Here is an 18,850-nt window from a genome sequence, read left to right on the forward strand (position 1 = left end):
AGTGGAGAGTGCGGGCCGGGTGGGATACCTTCGAGCTGTATGGGCACCTCGCCCATCATATGGGTGGCACAAACATGCTCGCTGTGGCACGTTGCTGCGACGCGGCGCCATTCACGACCTGACCGCCGACATGAGTAGCAAAGCATCGCTCGGAGCTCGCTACGTTGTAGGTGCTTGAGCCTGTCAAGCGCCAGAGGTGGTTCGGCATTGGCAGAGCTTACGGGGGCTGCTTGGCCTCCCCACAGAGGCGTGTGCAGGACCCTGAGATGATACAGCGCACTCAAGTCTCCTCCGTCATCAGGGAATCACGCAGTACTACATAACCGCAAGTGCAACAGAAAGTGGCGTGCAGCGTGTTGGATGTGTCTTGGCGCGGTCTGACGGACTACGCATGTCCTGCGCCGATCCTTTTTTATATTTTTTTGACAGACCACAAACTGCTGATTTGAGGTGCTCGCAACCACCTCTTCTTTTTTTTTTTTTGCCAGTTTATCGTGCGCAGGCTACTAATGTCGGGGCGTCTCGGGCGGTGGAGGTGGTGGGTGAGGCGGCCCTGGTGGAGCAGCGGTGCGTGTCGATGCAGGTGTGCTCAGGGCTGCATGCGTATGACGTCGCGCTTATGTGTGTGTGTGTATGGCGATGTTTGAGTTTGCGATGAGTTTTCGTTGTGGAGTGTTACTTTGTTGTACGTTTTATCATGTAATGCTCGTTTCATCGGCTTGCTCGTATGTGTCATTCCGAAGCACAGCAGGTAAAAGGGATAATCACTGTGGCTTATGTTTTTTTTTGTTGTATTGTGCCTCCTCGATTAAACCCACAGCGACGGCGCTGGAAGAGTCGGAGTGAAGAGGTATCTCGCCTCGTGGAACGCTGCTTTGCTTCCGCACTGGTTTGCGAGTATGTCTGGGCTTGTGTGAGCGCGCTACGACTCACCAGAGGACGACAATAACGAGGGTTGTCACAGGGATGGGTTCTCTTTTATGCGTTCTGTTCGTCCTCTCCGCATCACCCAGCCCTGCTCATTCTTCTTTGTTCTCCCTTCAGTGCGGATGCTTACATACGGTCATGAATTCGGCCAAGATAGCAGACAAAATTCTCACAAAGTTCAAAAGAGAACAAGTGTGATTCCTCAAAGGCCCACATACTCACCCATACACAACATCAACGGATTGTTAAACGGCACGGCGGAGGTCCTTCTCTTTATATCGGCGACTCCATGTATCTGCTCTGTGTCCGGTGCCGGGCGGTGTGTTGGCTTCTTCGTCACGGCTTGGACTTTGCTACGTAGGTGAGCCTGGCACTCGTTTTGCATCACCACTCCCTGAGTAACGCGTCGCGGACATGCAGACACACGCGAAATCACACTTCCACCGCTTCTGTTCTTTGTGTTGGTCAACACCTCGATTTTACCCCTTTTCCGCCCTCTTCCCACACAGAGGGCTAACCGACGTGGAATCGTTCTCCACAGCCACACTCACGTACGTGCGTGCACCGTTGAAGGACATGAGCAATCCGTTGGCGTACTCGGCGCCGATCGCACCCCAGACGCAAAGCTCCAACTACCCAACAGTGCACAACATTAGTTTCCGCCCTTCGCCGCTGTCTCAGGCTTCAACAAGGCGGAACACAAAGCTCAAGTGTCCGTCATGCGGGGTATGGGGTGAGAAAAGCACAGTGTGCAAAGTGTGCCGTTCTGCCATACCGGGCCCGCACCGCATCCGCGCGCCTCTTTCTTCAGAGACCACGAAGCTCCAGCCAAATGGCGCAGTTCAGTGCTTTGCCGTCTTGCAGAGAGCCACACAAGCCAGCGTGGCAGCAAGCGGCTCTACGGCGAGCAAGAAGGGAAAGTCTCTCAAACATAATACTCCACAAACCACTGCAACGGTGCTGAACCAACGTGCTCCTCGCAGCCTCACCCCTTCCCCCTTTTGTACAGCGACAGCCGACGCCAGGGACCACGTCATCGGCGGCAGTGCAAGAGCAGCAACGTAGCCAAGCCTTGTGAAGTACTAGCGGCATCTGGGCCTCGACTGGTAAGCCGTCAAACTTGTGCCGCGCCGTGATGTTTTGTTTGTACAGAGAGACGCAGCCGCGCGTTTGTGTGTGAGAGTTGGGGGGACCGCTGTCAGGTAAGCGCAGGGAAAGAGAAAAGGGTTGGCGAGCCCCCAACTTTCGTGAGGTGATCTTCGTCACGCGATTGCTCTCTCTCGTGATCGCCGCACCTGAAGCGACAATAGCGGAGCAAATGTAAACGAAGGCATTGATCGCTGCTTGCTTCTTTGTCTCGTGCTCTTCTTGTGTTCTTTCCCTCTCCCTATCGCTTGCTGTTTTGGGGGTTGTCTGCACCATCAGCACCTGGACCTCGGACAGGCTATCTATGAGCCTCGTGCGTTTTTAGTGCGGTCTCTTGTCTCTGCGCTCTTTTATCGGTATCCAAGAATTTGGTGGTGCACAATAGCCCTATACCTCTATACGCGCTGTTCTCACCTTTCTATTCCATTGCACAGCTCTGCGGACGCGTCTCTCTTCACGCCTTTTCCTTTTTTCTCTTCCTCCCCCCCCCCCACACACCCAAATGACAGTGACTCGGCGTGCGTGTCTGCTGCACACATGTATCCACGAGCGGAAGCTTCACTTACCTTGCCATCTCAAGTTTGAAGCCTTGCTCCCCCCTTGAGGCGGAGAGGCTCCAGCTCAGATACACAAATACGCAAGCACAGACCCACCTTCTAGCACACACAGTCAGGGCATAACATTGATGTGCATGCCTGGGTCGCACAAGGCACAGTAACACCTGCACTGCGCGCCCCACCTAAAGTCTTTCACGCGTCAACTCCCACTCCCCGTCGTCGCCATTTTCTCAGCTCACCGTTTGATGAGCGACTATATGTATGTGCGTGTGCGCCAAAGGAGAAAAAGGCACGCACAGCGGTTAACCACATGAAGCTTCACCTGGAAGATGCTTACGATGAGCTGTGTGCCGAGTACAACACCATGCCGCTATGGAACTTCCTCGGCTCTCTGCGGAACACGTATGTTTTGCCAGACGGCGAAGTCTTCATGGACGCCTCTTCTGTCGAGGGAGATCACTTCTGCGTCTTCGTCGAGCTTCTTCGCAAACTGCTGCTTCGACCCATTGTATTTGTCAAGCCCACTGCCGTGCATCTTGGCGCAGCTGCATCGACGCTGAGCCACTCCACTCTCTACAAGCCACAAGAGCGAGACGGTCACGTCTACTACGTCATGCCGCCTCGTCTACTGCGGATAAAGCTGCGCCTCTCGCGCAACGCGAATAACGTAGATGTGGAGCGCGTATGCCACCTGATAGTGGCGCAGAAGGTGTTGGACTGCGTTCCGTCCTCGACAGCGCGCGATAGCTCCACACAAGAAAATGGTCAAGGTACTGGTTCCCTGTCGCAGTTGAACTGGCCGGAGAGGGCAACCATCGAAAGCATTGACTTGCACAGCTGTGTGTTTGTTTCCCTTCCGGGTGGGCGAGCCTTGCGCACAGCCGCGCGGCGCAATGTGTACCTGCAAAATGTGTTCCTGGAGGGGTGTAGCGTGAACGCGGCGGTGGTGGTGCACATAGCGCGAGTGACTCGCAGAAATCGGGAGCAGTTTCGCCTCGCATGTGCTTTGTCCTGATGCTCGACAGCACACATGCGCGTGTGCGTACGTGCAGGGAGTACTGTGCGCTTTTATAGACGTTTCGGCATACAACGAGAGTTTCTCAGTTTTTTTTTTCTGTGATGGAGGGTGGGAGGGGGGGGGCATAGGGGGTCGAGAGACGATATGACAAGGGGTGGGGGTGCGGATTTAACGCGTGCGGAATACATGTGCCGAAGCCACCTTGTGGCTTGCCTTGAAAAGAATCAGAGCGAGGAGCGCGCAGATTGAGTCAGTGGTAACTGTGCTGCATGGATGTGTTTTCCCATGCTCTTAGTCGCCCCCTTTCAGCTGCGTAGGGAGGCGCATTTCTTCTTTCCCGCTGTATGTGCGCGCGTATTCCTCTCTTCTCTTTGCGGCCTTCAGTCCTTTGGAATTTTTCTTTTTAAGCATATTTGACGCGTTTTGTGTGCTGGACCGTCTTTTACTGTTTCTCTCTGCTGTTCTTTGTTAGCCGCTCGATGGTCGACTCGGCTTGCTTCACTCTCGTCGCCAACTCCACGTATTGCATGTCGTATTTCCGTGCCTCACCCCCGACCCCACGTGACATCTTCTGCTCGCCCTTTGGTGTTCTCCCTGGCGCCACTCTCTTTTCGTGCTTGATGGGCTGCTCCCTTTTTTTTTTCTCCTTCGCCGTGATCGCGGGCATTGCGACAGCCGCGTTTACGTCGGCTGTGCTTCGGGACGTGTGCGTGTCAGTCAGGGCTGATTTTTCCAGTTTCGACTCAGTTTCCCGTTGCATCCCGTCTTCTTCAGGCCTTTCGCTGTGCTTAAGCGAATGGTACTGCGCCTCCACGCGTGAACGCATGTGTGCGTTTGTGTGGAGGCGCGCATGGTAGGAACGGGATAGCTTGCGAGGGAGAGATGTGTTGTGAGGAGGAGAGAGAAGGCAGTCAGCGCGGCGCTGAGGGGGTCGTGCAGAAAGCTGCTGGCGTTGCCTTTCCCAAAGACGACGGTGTGCGTGTGTGGGGGGGGGGGCAGCGCTCCAGTTGTAGTGGTGCGTCCAACCTGCCCATCTTTGGCTTAGTTCCCACTGGGCAAGGATTCGACAGCGTCAACAGCACACACAAACACATACGCTTGCGCTTCCCCGCAAAGCAAATCCTATGAGTGGTAACGGGCAGGCGCTACACGCCGTGCGGCAGCAGCAGCAGCAGCAGCGCCAAGGCTTCTTCCATACCCCTGATAGAGCGTCGGGGAGATGCTCGGCGATTCGATGGCAGGAGGCAATAGAGAGGAACACATCACCCCCTTTTCCTCATGATTGTGTGAGAAGCTCTTCTTAGTCTGCCTTGATGATGCTCGGGACTCTCCATAGGTGCAACTTCTCACCTTCTGTTTTATGGTTCGTGCGCGTGCTGCGTTTGTTTTACTCTCCGCTTCTCACCAACGCCGCTGCTCATCTCTTCTTTCCTCCGTTTTAGTGTCCGTGGCCGGATAGGCCTTCTTGTCGCCTGCGTTTGTGCGGACCCCAATGCAGGCCGCACTCCTCTACTCTTCATCCCTTCCTTATACCAACACCACGAATGATGGCTGCTTGCTCGTGAGGAGCATCCTGCGACGTGAATGGTAACAGAGGGAGAAGCAAAAGCGCAAAGGCTATCGAAAAATGAAGATTACGTTGCTTTTATTTTTTTTTGTGTGTGTGGGTGTTGTGAGCGTGTAAGAGAGACATCTGGCTCCTCGATTGTCACCCGCGTCGGCGAACGCTCTGAAACGCACCCATGCACGGCTGGAACCGCAAAGAAGGTGAGTCCTCACAATTCTGCATGATGAAGTGAAGATGGTGAGGGGAGTACTTTTTATCTGTGCCTTCGATACGTGAGGGTATACTGCACAGTAGCACACCCGCAGACACACCCACATATTTATAAACGCTCGGTGGGCTTTGTAGGTATGTGTCTTCGTCTTCAGCTCTCTCACTGTCTGGACCATTTTACCATGTGTTTTGCTACTGTTTGAAGCGTTTCTTGCAACCACTCTGCCCCCTCCTTGGTGGTCTCTGATAGTCTATGATGTCTGGTTTGACTCCTCTTGCACTCAGAGGCGTGGACAAACGTTAGGATCTCGCGACCCTCTACACACGCAAGTACATCAAACTTTTCATCTTATCGTTGCACGGGTCTCTTCTCCACAGTTTCGGTACTCGTCAGCGCGCGAGATGCGAATTGAGAAGTCCCTGTGCTTGTGTCTGTCCGTGTGCTTACGTCTCTCTCTTTTTCCCCTTTTGGAATCCTCGAGGCAATGAGGAAAGAGGAGTCATGGCGGCGGTGGATGATCGAAAGACGGCAGGATGGTGAGGGGGCGGGTCAAGGCACTCTGCACCGTTCTGCTGACACGCTTCACCCGCTGTTTGTCGCCTCTTTGCCCCATTTCGTTCTCCTAGTCATTTTGGATCGCGAGGAGCCGAGCCCGGGTAGGCGCTTGCTTGTCCCCCCGACCCCACCCCTTCGCTACCCACAGCGACGGGGATCCCTGGGTGGCGGGACAAGGGTATGCGTGAGTCCGCCTATTCGTGGGTTGTGTTACTCGGCGCTGACATCAAAACAACCGAACTCTCATCGATAGCGTGGCCAGCGCGGGAGGCATCGGGAGCGCGGGTGGAGGAATGCCAGATTGGTACACTCGTCCACGGAAGTGGGAGGCACGCCAGTCGGGAGGAGTTGGGCACGTGCGGTGCACCATGCGTATCTTTCGGCATCCATTCTCTCTCCACTTTGATCCTGCCTGTTGCTGTCGTGGTGGTTGCTGACAGATTCATGTGACTCCTTTTTCTACTCGCTACATTGCGCTTCCTCTCTCTTCTCTCGCTGTCTTGTTCTTTCCACTCCTGTTTCCCACAGCGCTCTCTCCCTTGCTGTATCTCTCTCCCTCTCGACGACACGCAGCTGAGCTGCCATACTTAGCTGTAGACGGCTTTCTTCTTCGTTCATTTATGTGTGTTACGCGTGTTTTCACTTCTGGTGTGCTCACGTCTCTCGATTATCAACTCTTCTAGTTTTGCACCCCTTTCTCGCATCGCGGCGCTCTACGACGTGCCTTTTCCGCCCTTCCCTTTCAGTGCCTCCAGCTGTGTTTTCTTTCTTTGCCTTTCCGCTTCCTCTCTCTACCTACGCATACTGGCCGTGGTGGTCCGTGTGAGAAGAAGCGCTTCTTCATCCTCGTGCCGACACGCAGAGGGAAAGCAGAACTGCGCCCCCTTTCCTTTCTTTTGTCGACCCTTTTGCATGATCAGTGGTCGGGCTCTATACACATTACGGATCCTCTTTGTTGATCATGGCTGCTGTCTACGCTAGCGTGACTGGGAAGGAGTTCGCGAGGGGGGTGACACTGGACGAGGGGAACCGCGTTGTGCGCGTTGACGCTGCCATGCCATCGCTCTCTGCCCTCCAGGTGGGTATGGTGGTGCGCTCCATTGGTGGGGTGCCAGTAGGGGATGGCCGAGCCGAGCAGGCCCGCCACCGCAGCAACCACTCCCAGGTGCTGGTGGTGCTCGGTGCGCCAACCAAGGACGAGTTTGATCTAAGTTCTGACGAGGAGTCCGCAGCGGACTTTAAGCCTCTGTCGGCCATTCCTCCGCTTCCGGCAGAGTTTAGTAGTAGTGTAGCCCAGAACAGCTCGGCTGTCGTCTACGAGGCCGCGGTAAAGTGTGGGGCGGGTGGTTGTGTCATCATCATGTGTGAGGGAGCCAACCCGGCTCTACCCATTACTCTGGCGGCTGAAAGAGCAAAGGCGGAGGTCATGTACATTGACACGGTGGCGCGCATGAAGACACGGCAGACTATCGAAAATGCCGGAGGGGTGTTGAAGAAGTCTCTTGAGAAGGGTCTGTGGATCTACGTGGAGCAGGCGACCAAGTCCATCACGCTACTACGCCAGATTAGCGACTGCATCATAGAGGTCCGGGCAGCGGGCAAGATGCACCCCCAGTCTCGTGTGTTGCTCATGTGCGAACCGCATCCCCACTTCCCCGAGGCGCTGATGCGCGGCAGCGTGACGCTTCGCAGCCGGCTGCAAAACAACAACATGGCGGAGGTGGACATACGCGAAGACCTGTCGGAGAGCACGCATCGAAAGCGAGCCATCCACGGCGATGAGATTCTCTCCAGCGAGGCCATTGCGAAGCCTGAGGTCACTGCCACCCGAAAGAAGGTGCGCATCTCGAATCAGGTGAACATTGTCAATCTCGAGAAGAGCACCTTCATGGAGATGAGCGCGAGTGCGCAACCAATGGCGGAATCTACTGCGTCCAGCGACGGCATCTCGCGTGTGGCTAAATATTCCTTCGGCTCGAACGAAAACTTGATCTCTCTCGCTTACGTGAGAGACCACCGCTTTGCTATCGGCACGAACAGCGGCTACGTCGTCCTCATCGACCGCAACGGCCTTCCGCTGATCCAGTTCCGGCCACACAAGGCGTGCATCTGGGATGTCAGTTTCTCTTCTCAGTTCGACTTTGCCACCGCCTGTGAGGATGGCACGAGTGTCATCTACAACTACTCGCTGACGAACCAGGAGCTGACGACAGTCTCCGTTGCCTCCTTCCAAAACGACGTGTTTGCCGTGACGTATGCAAACCCCAATGATGTGACTAGCGCGGTGCTGTCCGGAGGGCTCAGCGCCACTGTCTGTGTGTTGCATTCAGACCGGCAAAACAGCTCTTTCATTGCATGTCGAACGTCTATTCAAGCCATGTGCGCTACCCAGGCAAACCAAGCGATCGTTGGCGGCGGAACCGGCGCCTGCACCCTTATCGACATCAGCCACTGCGTTGTGACAGATATTTCTCAGTCTCACAAGAAGAAGGTACCAGCAGTCGGCACACACGGCAGCTTAGCCGTGACTGGCGGCTTCGACTGTTCCTTGCGTCTCTGGGATGTGCGCAACGGCTTCCATCTAGTATCACAACAGCAGCTGAGCGAGGTGATCACAGCGGTGGCGATGAATGACCGCTACGTCGCCGCGTGCAGCGGCTCGAGCCTGTACTTATGGGACCCTCGTAAAATGGACCGCACGCTGGCGCTGAAGGCAAATGCCTGGAAGGACTTGACGCGTGGGCTCCTGCTAGATGGCAACACGATTGTGACCGCCTCCGTGGACGGCGTAGCACGCATCTGGGAGGTAAACTAATGTGGGGTGCGAGGTAGTGGTCCGATAGGTGCGTGGTATGTGGAGGAAAGGCGGCATAGGGGGATAAGAGCGAAGCGGCGCAGTTGCCCCTCTGTGTGTGTCATCCTTTCTCGCCCCTCCCCTCCTCTACGCAGGAAGTACTGTATGAGGCACGCGCGCGGTGACACCCACATGTGGGAATGCTTCCCTCCTCTCTGCCTTACTGGCTGATACCCCCTTCTTCCACCCACATTCATACGCACACACACACACACCCACGCACTCATGTGTATTCGTTTATGCCTCTATACCTCAGGATCCACACGTGTACAACTGTGTGTGTGTGTGTGTGTGTGTGTGTGTGTGTGTCCCTCGCCTTGTTTGCCAGTAGCTGGGGAGAAGGCGAAGGGAAAAAATCAGAGGGGACGTGGGGAAGGGCTGGGGTGGGTAACGGTGCTACGAGAAGGGCAATCCTCTTGTTTATACACGAAGAGGCCGAATCACCACAAGGGCAAACGACGAGGAATGACGACATCATGCCGCTCATGGCACTCTCCTTTTTTTATGTGTTACCCCTTCTCATCGTTCTTTCCTCTTGATAGTGCGGTTTGAATTTGCATGCCGGCAAGGACAAGGCAGCCTTGTTCCTCCTCCTCCTCGACTTTCCCCTCGAAAAACGATGTATGCGACAATCCAGTTGAGTCGTAGGGGAGACAAGTGATGCTGACGGCTAGGGCCGAGGAGGGGGCAGCAAGGCGCGGTTTCGATCACAGCTGCGTCACCTTGGGCCGATGCCAATGTGCGAGGAGGAGGAACGGAGTCAAGTCCTCACCGCAGAGGGAGCACCTGAGTGATTAGTAGGGCTGAAGCATCGTCTTTAGAACGCAATCTTTGTGCGAGTGGGTAAGTCATACACATACACAAGAGTATTCCCATACGCACGTACGTGTCGGTGCGTACACGGAGCTAAGTACGTTGGTGTGCCGTTCGCAAGCCAGTGAGTGGTGAACTTTGGGCTGCGTTCATGCATCGTACCGCCTTGGAACATTCGCCTACCATTTCCCCCCTTTTCTTTTAGTTTATTTTGATATGTCTTTTATTATGTTAAGTTTCTTCTTTTAGGGTTCCTGTTCTTCTCTACTTTCCCTCTCACAGTCGGTGGGGGAGCTCTCTACTCACAGCGTTGTCGTTGCGGCTCTCTCTCTCTTTCTTTTGATTTGTTTTTCTTCTTCTGCCCTTTTCCTGCTTGTTATCGCTTCCTTCCATCCTTCGCTCTCCCCTTCTTCCCCCTTCCCACACGCTCTGGTGTCCTTGTTTTGATGTCCGCGTTCTCTCGGTTCCCCCCTTTCCCGTTATGTTTCGCGTTTTTGTTCTTCGTCCTTTCAACTATCACCACCCCTCGTGGGTACATGTGTGGTGGAGAGCCTTATGGCGGTGTTTCGTGACTCTGTCGATATCTGCGTACATCTCGTGATGTTCTTTCCGTAGGCACCTCGATACTGATGATCCGGTGCTGTGTGTCTTCGTATGTTTCCACAGCCTTGCCTCGCTTGCCGAGTTGCTTGACGAAGAACGCACACTGCGCTGTGTTGTTGCCTTCATCATTCTCTCTCCTTCACTCCGATTTCTGCATGTGTTTTCGGTTGTGTTTCGCTTTGTTCAAGTGCTTCTCCTTCTTTTCGCTCTCTCGGCACGTCTTTTCATGTTACCTGCGCCCCGCGATACCACTCTTGAAAGCTGCCATGTGAGGGCATACGTACAGCGATGGTGGGACTCTCACTGGTGCAGCAGCAGCAGCCAACCCACCCCCATATTAGCGCTCCGCCGCTGCATTGGCCCGGAAGCGCGGAATCTCCGCGAGCAATACGCAAAAGCGGGGAGACGCCTCGTGGTCTTTGTCGATCGCGGTTTTTGCCAATTCCATGCCCCGTGACGACAGTGATTGCGCAGGGAAGCGGGCGCCTGTCAGTGCAAGGCGTCCACATCTCGGATTGCAAGTGAGGCTGCCGTCCTCCCCCACTTTTTTTCGCGTTGCAAGCATGTCTGCGCATCTCCGCCACCGCACGAGCTTCTGCCCCACCCACCACTCCTGCGCACGCACGAGCTTGTGATGATGCCCTTCGCACTGTCTCTCGCGCACCTCTTTTTGCACTGCGTAACCTTCCACTGTTGCACGTACGGCTGACTTCGTCTCTCTCTCTCTCTTTTTGGATTATTCGGCGCTACTTTTTCACGTCCATCGCATGTGAGCACATGTTTAAGTTGCGTGAGGCCAACCACCAGGCCCTGTTTCGTCCTGCTGAGAGCGCGGCCCCTTTGCGCCTCTACACGCTGGCAGGGGTGGCTTTTGTTGGCCCAGCACTCCCTTATTTCTCGAGAGTTCTCTACTTTTTATTTTCCGCCCCCTTTATTATACGAATGTCCAGCGCTGCAGATGGTGCAAGCGACGGCGGCGACACTGCCTCAACTAAAGGCGCCCCAGCACCAAAGCAGCGTGTGCGGATTGCTGATAGCATGCGCGAGCTGAGTGCAGATATACAGCAGCTGGAGGACCTGGGTCTCTCACTCGATCCTCTGACACCACCGTCTTCAGACAGCGTAGAGCATATTCTCATAACGGATAGCTGGAGCTGCAGCGTGTGCGGTGCCACCAGTGCTGCTATCTGCCCCTTTACTGGGAAGCCGCATCGCAGGCGTCTCGTTACCATTGCTCAGCACGCTCTCGGACTGATTGAGCGGCATGTGGGAAAGGTTTACGTGCGACCAGCACCGCTGTCGCAGCGCGTGGAGGGCGAGGTGCAGGTGCGCACCCAGCGGCGGTCGACCATGAATCCGCACACGTTCTTATTGGCGTTCTACTTTGCGTCGCAGGCACCAGCTACTCCAGAGGCTGCAGGCGCTGAGGCTCGGACGCCGCCGTGTTCGCGAAAGCCGGGTGCATTCAGCAGCCGTGGAGGCTCCGAGTGGACGAGAGAGTGTGCACGCCACCTGCTCGATGTCGTTCGTGAGATAAAGGTGTACGGTGCGTCTCCAACGGACGACGTGTACTGCCACTCGCTGCTGAAGTCTATGCGGAGTGCGTGGCGGCAGTACTCACGACAAGTTAAGTGGGAGCTGGCGGAAGGTAGCGCTAGCGAGTCGGAGTCTCCGACGGCACGGTTGAGCGGTGAAAGCACGCAAGCCTCGCCGCCCAAAGCCGTGAAGGCTCGTGACGAGCTCGTGAACTGCACCCGCCAGACTCTGATGGAAGCGATGGCGCACTCCCGCAAAGATTCTGACAACCAGGACCTAAAGAGGTTTACCGCGCTTCTCTATCATCGACTCTCCCGGCTCTGCACCGCCGACGAGTTCGCCGATGTCAAGCGGCGCGTCGAGCAAATCGAGGCGACTGACTCCACGCCGCGGATCGAGTACACCACACCTCCTTGTGTAATGCTCGACACGAACACAACGGCATCCGAAGACGAGGGTGGCGGCGCGGCTGCATCGTTGGTACGATCTTCCACACCTGGGGGTGCTGCGACGCCTGGTTACGAGCGCCGGCATGCGGGACCGGAACTGCCGCCTGGGTGGTATGTCGATGAACGGGGTATATCACGGCCGCCGGCAGACCACGAAGAGCGCAAGCGGCGCGAGCGTTATCTCCAGAAGGAGTTCAAGGCGCAAAAAGCATATGAGGCGGTCATGCAGATGGAGACGGACAAGGGCAAGCCAGAGCAGCTACAGGCGGAGGTTGTCGCAGCCCTTACCCAGGCTGAGCTGCAACTGCTCTCCACGGACCTCAACACGACACCGCCGAGGCTGCAGCGTCTCTTTCGTCTCCTGACGTTTGTGGAGGACCGCTTCGTGGAGGCGCTGCCATCCCGCCTGCGTCCGCGCCTGCGGCAGGAGTTTCACGATGTGCTGGACTGGAACGTCATTCAGCGCCAAGCTTGTGGAAACGCGCGCTACATCTCCAACTTGGTCCGGTTCGTTGGTGAAAAAGTGATTGAATGCAGCTCTCCAGCGCGTGAGGCCACCATGGCAGCCCGCATGACTACTGTGTGTGGTGACATCGAGCACTGCACGCCTGACGTGGGCACCGCCGTGGCGAACGCGTTTGCTTTTTTGGTTGAAGCAATTCGCGAACTGCGAGAGGACGTTGCGAAGTTCTCCCTTGTAATGATTAACACATCACTGAAGCAGAACGCCGTGCAGTACATTCAAGAGTTCATTACTGAGTGCTTGCCGCTGCCGCGCAAGTGGGCTGGTTCGATCGCCTTTCTGCGGCGCTTCATCAACGATGAACGGGTGCTGTTGTGGTCCTCGACGAGTGTGCCTCAGGCATGGATATCCATCACGCCGGGGGAGCGACGGGTGCGCGGTGCGCTGCTGGTCGGGACTCTGAGCTTGTTGCGCAGTGGCCAGCACACGAGTCTCGATCGCTGGGTGGACCTTCCACCGGAGATCTTCTACTTCGAGAAGTCCATCATCTTCAAAGCAGCCAATACGGTGCAGGAATGCACACTGCTACTGTTGCTGGATGGCGCAATCTCGAGTGTGCTGGCGCGCCGTGGGATCAAGGCGGCGACGGTGCCGGGCGTCATTCGTCATCTGCACAGTCAAATTATGTCGCTTCTAGCCGAGGATATCCGTCTCAATGCACTCAAGGACTCAGTGATTGACTTCGTCGAGAGTCAGCTGTACCACTTACATTTCGGAGAAGCAGCGCACGATTGCGAGGACTCACTTGTGGCGCTTGCCCAGAAAGTTACCCTCACAGACACCGAGAGGCAGACAATGCGGTCGACCATTGACAAGATGACCAACACCGAGGACCCGCTCTACGTCACTTTTGAGCGTCGTGTGCTTCAGTTCATGGAGACTGTGCTGCTGAAGAACAGCAGCGATGTGGCGCCTCTTGGATTGGTGACAGACACGCTGAAGCAGCAAGTGCAACTACTGCAACACATGCTGGTGTTCCACTGGGAGGTGTACATGCCGTCGTACCGTGAATTGCTCCCGTTGTTGTCGCTTGAGTCAGTGGCTGCAGCGACGTGAGCCGAGGCCGCTCCATCCACAGCAATCTTTCTGGCCTATTCGACGGAAGGGGATGTGTATGCAAGTGAGGCGTGTGAGGGCATGTGGTCGCTCTGGTGGCGTCATTGCGGTTGTGCTGGCGTTCAGCATGTTTCTCAGGTGTTTCCACCACTTTCACTTCATACAGTGTGCGTGTACGTGTGTGTGTGTGTGTAGGTGGGTGCGCCGTGTTGCCGAACTTGACGTGCGATGTCTTACGTGAAGCTATGATGCGATTGACTCAGTTGTGTTGAGCGTCAGCCAGTGATGCCATTGTATGAGTGCCTCTTATATGTATCTGGCTTTGCTCTTCGTGCGTCCGTGACAGCGCCTATGCAGAACTGCACGTACGCCCACACAGAGCTAGACGAGTATACGTGCTCTCTCCTTTTTTACAGTTGAGCTCGCGCTTGTGTGTGAGCTGCACTGCCCTATGGTTGGCTCTTCCCTTTCCTTTGTCAACGAAGTTCCGTGCCTCTGCTTCGCTTGTGCACGTTCGTATCTAATGATTCTCTCTCGTCGTGGTGTCGGTTCCACAGCCCTTCACCCAGCACGCATCACCAACGCAGAGTCTGACCTCTCCAACTTCTCCTCATTGCACTCGCGCGGTGTGCGTGTGAGCAGGCGTGCACGGCGGACAGTCGCAGCGTATACTGTAGAGAGGGAAGAGGGCAAAGGCAAACGGAACAGGATTTCAGTGCCTCGGCTGCTTTCATCTGTGCAAAGAAAAAATCCATCCAAAGGCTTCACAACAGCGGCTGACTTGGATGACTCCGCACACCACCAAGGAGCGCTCGCTCACAAGTAAGGCGTGTGACGAACTGCATGTGGCTAGGGCCTGGGTCTATTGTCCCACTTTGCCCCGTCTGGTGCCTGCTCTCAGTTTGCGTAAATACTTGCGCCGCATGGTACCCAACGTGACCCCCCCCCTGAAGCAGCAGTGAAAGTCAGATGGGGTCGTGCTGAGTGTCCTACTCCCTTTCTTCGAGACCCCACGTCTCGTCACTGGTGCCTCTCTTCTCGTGTACTCCGCGTGCGCTCCAACGCGTATGTCATTCAACCCCATGTTACGTCCTTCTCATCTCTCTCGTTTCTCCTACTTGCTTCTTTCCTCGCTTCTCTCTGTACCTCCCTTACTCGCCCGGTTCTTCGCTTGTTCCTGCATTTACACGCACACGCCTCTGCCGCGCGCTTTGTGTGTGTGCTGCTGCTGCTGCCGCTTATCACGTGACGCACACGCTGTGCCTCGGATTTGGTACCATCCTGTCGCACGTCGGCCTTGGACGGCACGCGTTCCCTGCAGATCCCCCCCATCTGGTTGTTGAGTAGATCGACAGGTTTATCTTGGGTTTTTCTTTTCTTTTTTTCTTTTGGCGTCTTCTCTCCCCTCTTCCCCCCTCCCCCTCCCCTCACGTGGCCCTGGATAGTGCAGCCTCCTTCTCCCACTTGTTCTTCCCTCATCCGTATCCGACTCTGGTTCTTCTCCTCGCTTTGTTGCTTGCGCTCCCTTAGCCAAACAAACTACACAAAGCGAGCTGCACTGGCATCGAGGTACACACAAGAAAGCTATAGCGGACCGCATACGCAGAGTAAGCCCATATATTCAAGTTACTCCCACTCTCTGTGCCGGTGTGTACATCTGACTCTTTCTCTTTTCACTGACAGTCGTTTTGTTTGGGACCACACTTTTTCAGTCTTCTGGACATCCCCACTCCTATCGTTTTTCATCGTGGTGGCGGAGCTCTCTCGCTTTTTTTTCTTGTCTCCGCTGTCTTCTTCGCTGTGCGTGTGCACGTGTGGGCGAGATTGGGCTGGTGAGACGGGTGTAATTTAGGTTTAGAGGAGCCATTCATAGGGTCAGCGAGCGAGAGCGCACGGAGTATCAAGTCCGCATTTGGCGTGGAGCTGAGCAGTACTGTGGAAGGCGCGCGTGTACCTTCCTTCTCCTTAGTCTTTCTCTTTCTTTTTAGCTCTCTGCACAGAGGGGCTCCTTGCGTGAATAGTCGTGCCTGTTCGCTCTTGCCCCCCTTCATCTGTGCGTGGTACCAATGTACCCACACTCGAAGCAATCGGTGGCGTCGACCATCCAGAGCTTCGTTACGGAGAACAAAGTCGAGGAGAAGGGGCTGAAGCTCAGCGAGCTGCGCTGCTTGCCGTACTCCAATCAGGTCTCGATCGTATTCGATGGCAACCGTGTGCTGGACGACGTTGTCCAAGACGTGCACGCCACCGGCCCTCTCACCATATTCACAGCTTCCACCCCGTGGTCTGCCTACACCGTCATCAGCGAGTACACGGAGATGGTGCGCAAGCTCGGCGAGTACTTTCGGGCCTGTGACGTGGACTTCAAGCCGATGTTCGTTTTCAATGGGTGCGGGTTTCATCCGATGGAGGACCAGGACACGACATCGCCGGCCCCGCCGATAGAGGTGGCAGCCTACAGTGCCTATAACAAAAACAAGACGGTTCGCAGCGTACCGCCTGAGGCGCAGAGAAAGTTCGCCTCGCGCTTTGTAATTGAGGAGGATGTTGAGGGCTTAATCGTTAGGAAGTTGTGCGAAGTTGCCGAAGAAACGATGCGAGCGCCGTACTTAGCGTGGAGCCAGATCTCTGCTTTCTTCGCTCCATCGAACACAATGACCTCAGAGGCCTATGGGTCGCTGGAGCTGCTCGCTTTCCCTGGCGTTGACCGCGTGATCACAAACATCGATACCGACGCGGGCACCTTTGATTGCGTGTCAAAGGCCTCACTGATGGCCGCACTGCGCCGCCGCTACGACGCCGAGTTCTCCGAGGACGACTTTAGTGCCATTGCTCTCTACGAAACGAAGAACCGACTCTTCCGTGTCAAGAACCGACGCGAGACCTTCGACGACCTTTGCCGCCTTCCGCGAGACCCGACCCGCGTAGACGCCTTCATGAAGCAACACCGCGTCAGCGACGAACAGAAGCTTCTGCTGCGCCGCAACATTGGTGCCTTGGATGCGCCGGTGTTCACCGTGGACGCGCAACTGGTGCCACTGTCGTCACTCCACAACCGGCCACGCCGCTGCGAGATTCGCCCGATCTTTGGTAGCCCGATGCCCATCGTGTTCTTCTACCTCTTCATGAGCGGCCCGCTGCTGCCGTTGCCCTTCGCCATTCACAGTCAGGAGGTCCTTGCGGATGACTGGCCACTCATCGACACCTCCGCCTACCGCCGCGCCGCGGAGTCCATCTTGCCACTTCGCGTGCAGGTAGTTTTTCAGCTGTTCCCAATAGCCCCCAAGACGAGCGACTTCTACTGGATTCGGCAGTATGTCGTGTTCAAGAAGCAGCAACAATCGCCTGAGTCACAGTCGCGCGTCTGCAAGCTGAGCAATCCGCCCACGATTGACCTGGCCTACTGGAGCTTTATCGAGGAAGAGTTGCTGCAGTCCACGCGCGAAGCAGATAACGTGTATTTCACCGACATTGTTTCCTTCTGCGGCTGCGCAGTGGCGGAGCCGGTCATCTACAAGTCTGTCCAGGCTACGCTGGCAGCCGTCTATCTGCGCTCTCTCGACTTTCTAGGCTACTTCACACACGCCACGGACGGCGCGGAGTCGAGCGGGCCGTCCGTGTACTGCAAGGCACTCGAGCGCTTCGACTGCCCGACGCTGAGCGAGTACGGTGTGCTGCTCATTGAGCTGATGCGCACCGGCACTCTGAACGATGATCCGTTGGTGGTGGTGCTCAATCGCGTCGACGACACCATTCCCATGGGCGTGAGGTTTGCGTCCCGGCTAGTGTCTATCATCCCCGCCAACTTATGTGGGCCGTGGTCCGGCCCCTTTGATCCGGAGATGGCCGCTTTCGGCGTTATTACCCGCCTGTTTGGCCGCACCCTACGCGTCCTACACGAGGTTGTCGCAATGCTCCTGTTTGCCAACCGCGCGACGACGGTGCCGTGGGATCAGTTCAATAGCGTTGTGCAGCGCCTTCCCTTCCACTTTCCGGCTGAATTCTCTGCGGGCTTCCTGATGACGTACGTGCTGTGCAACCCACAGTGCACGTTGGAGGAGCTGTGCATCACCTTCCCTGAGATGTACGCCCTGGACACCGACTTGCAGACGCTCTTCTGGTTTTTCACGATGGGCTTCGAGGCGATTCGCGTCATTAATTACGAGGAACCGCTGTCCTACGACATGGTACAGGTGGTGAACGCCGCGCGGCAGCTGGTCGGCCAGGCATGCGAGCGCCTCTACCCCGATGTCTTCGTCGCACACTTCCCCACGACGGACATCCTCTTCGTTGCGCAGAATCAGGGCATGGAAATGGGCCCGATCGATCCGCAGATGGACGTTCCAATGCCAATGAACAACATGCACAATCAGATGCCGAACAATATGAACATGAATCTGAACATGAACATGCACCCTGGCATGAACTCCAACATGATGCAGTATCAGCCACCGAGGATGTACTAGACCGAACAAAGGAGAGGAAGGAGAGGCGCACAACCGTGACGTTGGTGCGCGAGACGAAAAGGCAAAGGAAACGGCAACACACGCTTGCATTTCAGCAGGAAAAGGTCGTAGGTGGTGAACACCGCCATCCTGCTACCGGGCGATGAGGAAGAGTTAGGCGACTGCCACTTGCTCACTTTCCTTGTTTCGCCGTTTCAGCAATGGAGAACAGGCACACCTGCGTCTCATGTCGAGATCACCTTGTGAACGTGCGCTCCTCCGTGGAGACTGTTCTGAAGAGTTGAACATCTTGATTTTTCGAGATTGGTGGGGAGCCGTGTACCCCTGTGTACCTATTGAAGGTTCCAGCACTCACCAGCCTCTTTGTACGGTGTCTGTGCCTGTGTGTGCATGTGCTCGTCTGCGCGTGAAGGAGGGAGGCGGTGGCTGGCTAATGCATAGAGTATACTAAACCCTTATTACGTTCTTGTCTTCGTTTTTTTTTCTTTGTGCATTTGCTGTCGTTTTTTTTTTTCGTGTAGCTTTATGCCTGTTGTGCTTGTCTTCTGGTGAGTATTTTCTCTTTCTGT

At 55.7% G+C, this 18,850-nt stretch overlaps 4 protein-coding genes across 4 annotated transcripts, besides 1 other annotated feature; all 4 read left to right on the top strand.

Annotated features, from left to right (window-relative positions):
• Positions 1-286: part of a repeat region that runs on past the window's edge.
• Positions 287-2,940: 2,654 nt separating this feature from the next.
• On the top strand, positions 2,941-3,645 carry LPMP_303370 (hypothetical protein; the record flags this gene model as incomplete). The annotated part of the gene is made up of 1 exon (XM_010703057.1): positions 2,941-3,645. One exon carries the CDS (start codon positions 2,941-2,943, stop codon positions 3,643-3,645), a length of 705 nt encoding a protein of 234 aa, XP_010701359.1.
• Positions 3,646-6,942: 3,297 nt separating this feature from the next.
• On the top strand, positions 6,943-8,796 carry LPMP_303380 (hypothetical protein; the record flags this gene model as incomplete). The annotated part of the gene is made up of 1 exon (XM_010703058.1): positions 6,943-8,796. The coding sequence occupies one exon, from the start codon at positions 6,943-6,945 to the stop codon at positions 8,794-8,796; it is 1,854 nt and encodes a 617-aa protein (XP_010701360.1).
• Positions 8,797-11,193: 2,397 nt separating this feature from the next.
• LPMP_303390 (hypothetical protein) lies at positions 11,194-13,815 on the top strand (the record flags this gene model as incomplete). Its single annotated transcript, XM_010703059.1, has 1 exon — positions 11,194-13,815. The coding sequence occupies one exon, from the start codon at positions 11,194-11,196 to the stop codon at positions 13,813-13,815; it is 2,622 nt and encodes an 873-aa protein (XP_010701361.1).
• Positions 13,816-15,881: 2,066 nt separating this feature from the next.
• LPMP_303400 (protein mkt1, putative) lies at positions 15,882-18,281 on the top strand (the record flags this gene model as incomplete). The annotated part of the gene is made up of 1 exon (XM_010703060.1): positions 15,882-18,281. One exon carries the CDS (start codon positions 15,882-15,884, stop codon positions 18,279-18,281), a length of 2,400 nt encoding a protein of 799 aa, XP_010701362.1.
• Positions 18,282-18,850: the final 569 nt, after the last annotated feature.

Source organism: Leishmania panamensis (assembly GCF_000755165.1).
Source record: "Leishmania panamensis strain MHOM/PA/94/PSC-1 chromosome 30 sequence".
NCBI lineage: Eukaryota > Euglenozoa > Kinetoplastea > Trypanosomatida > Trypanosomatidae > Leishmania > Leishmania panamensis.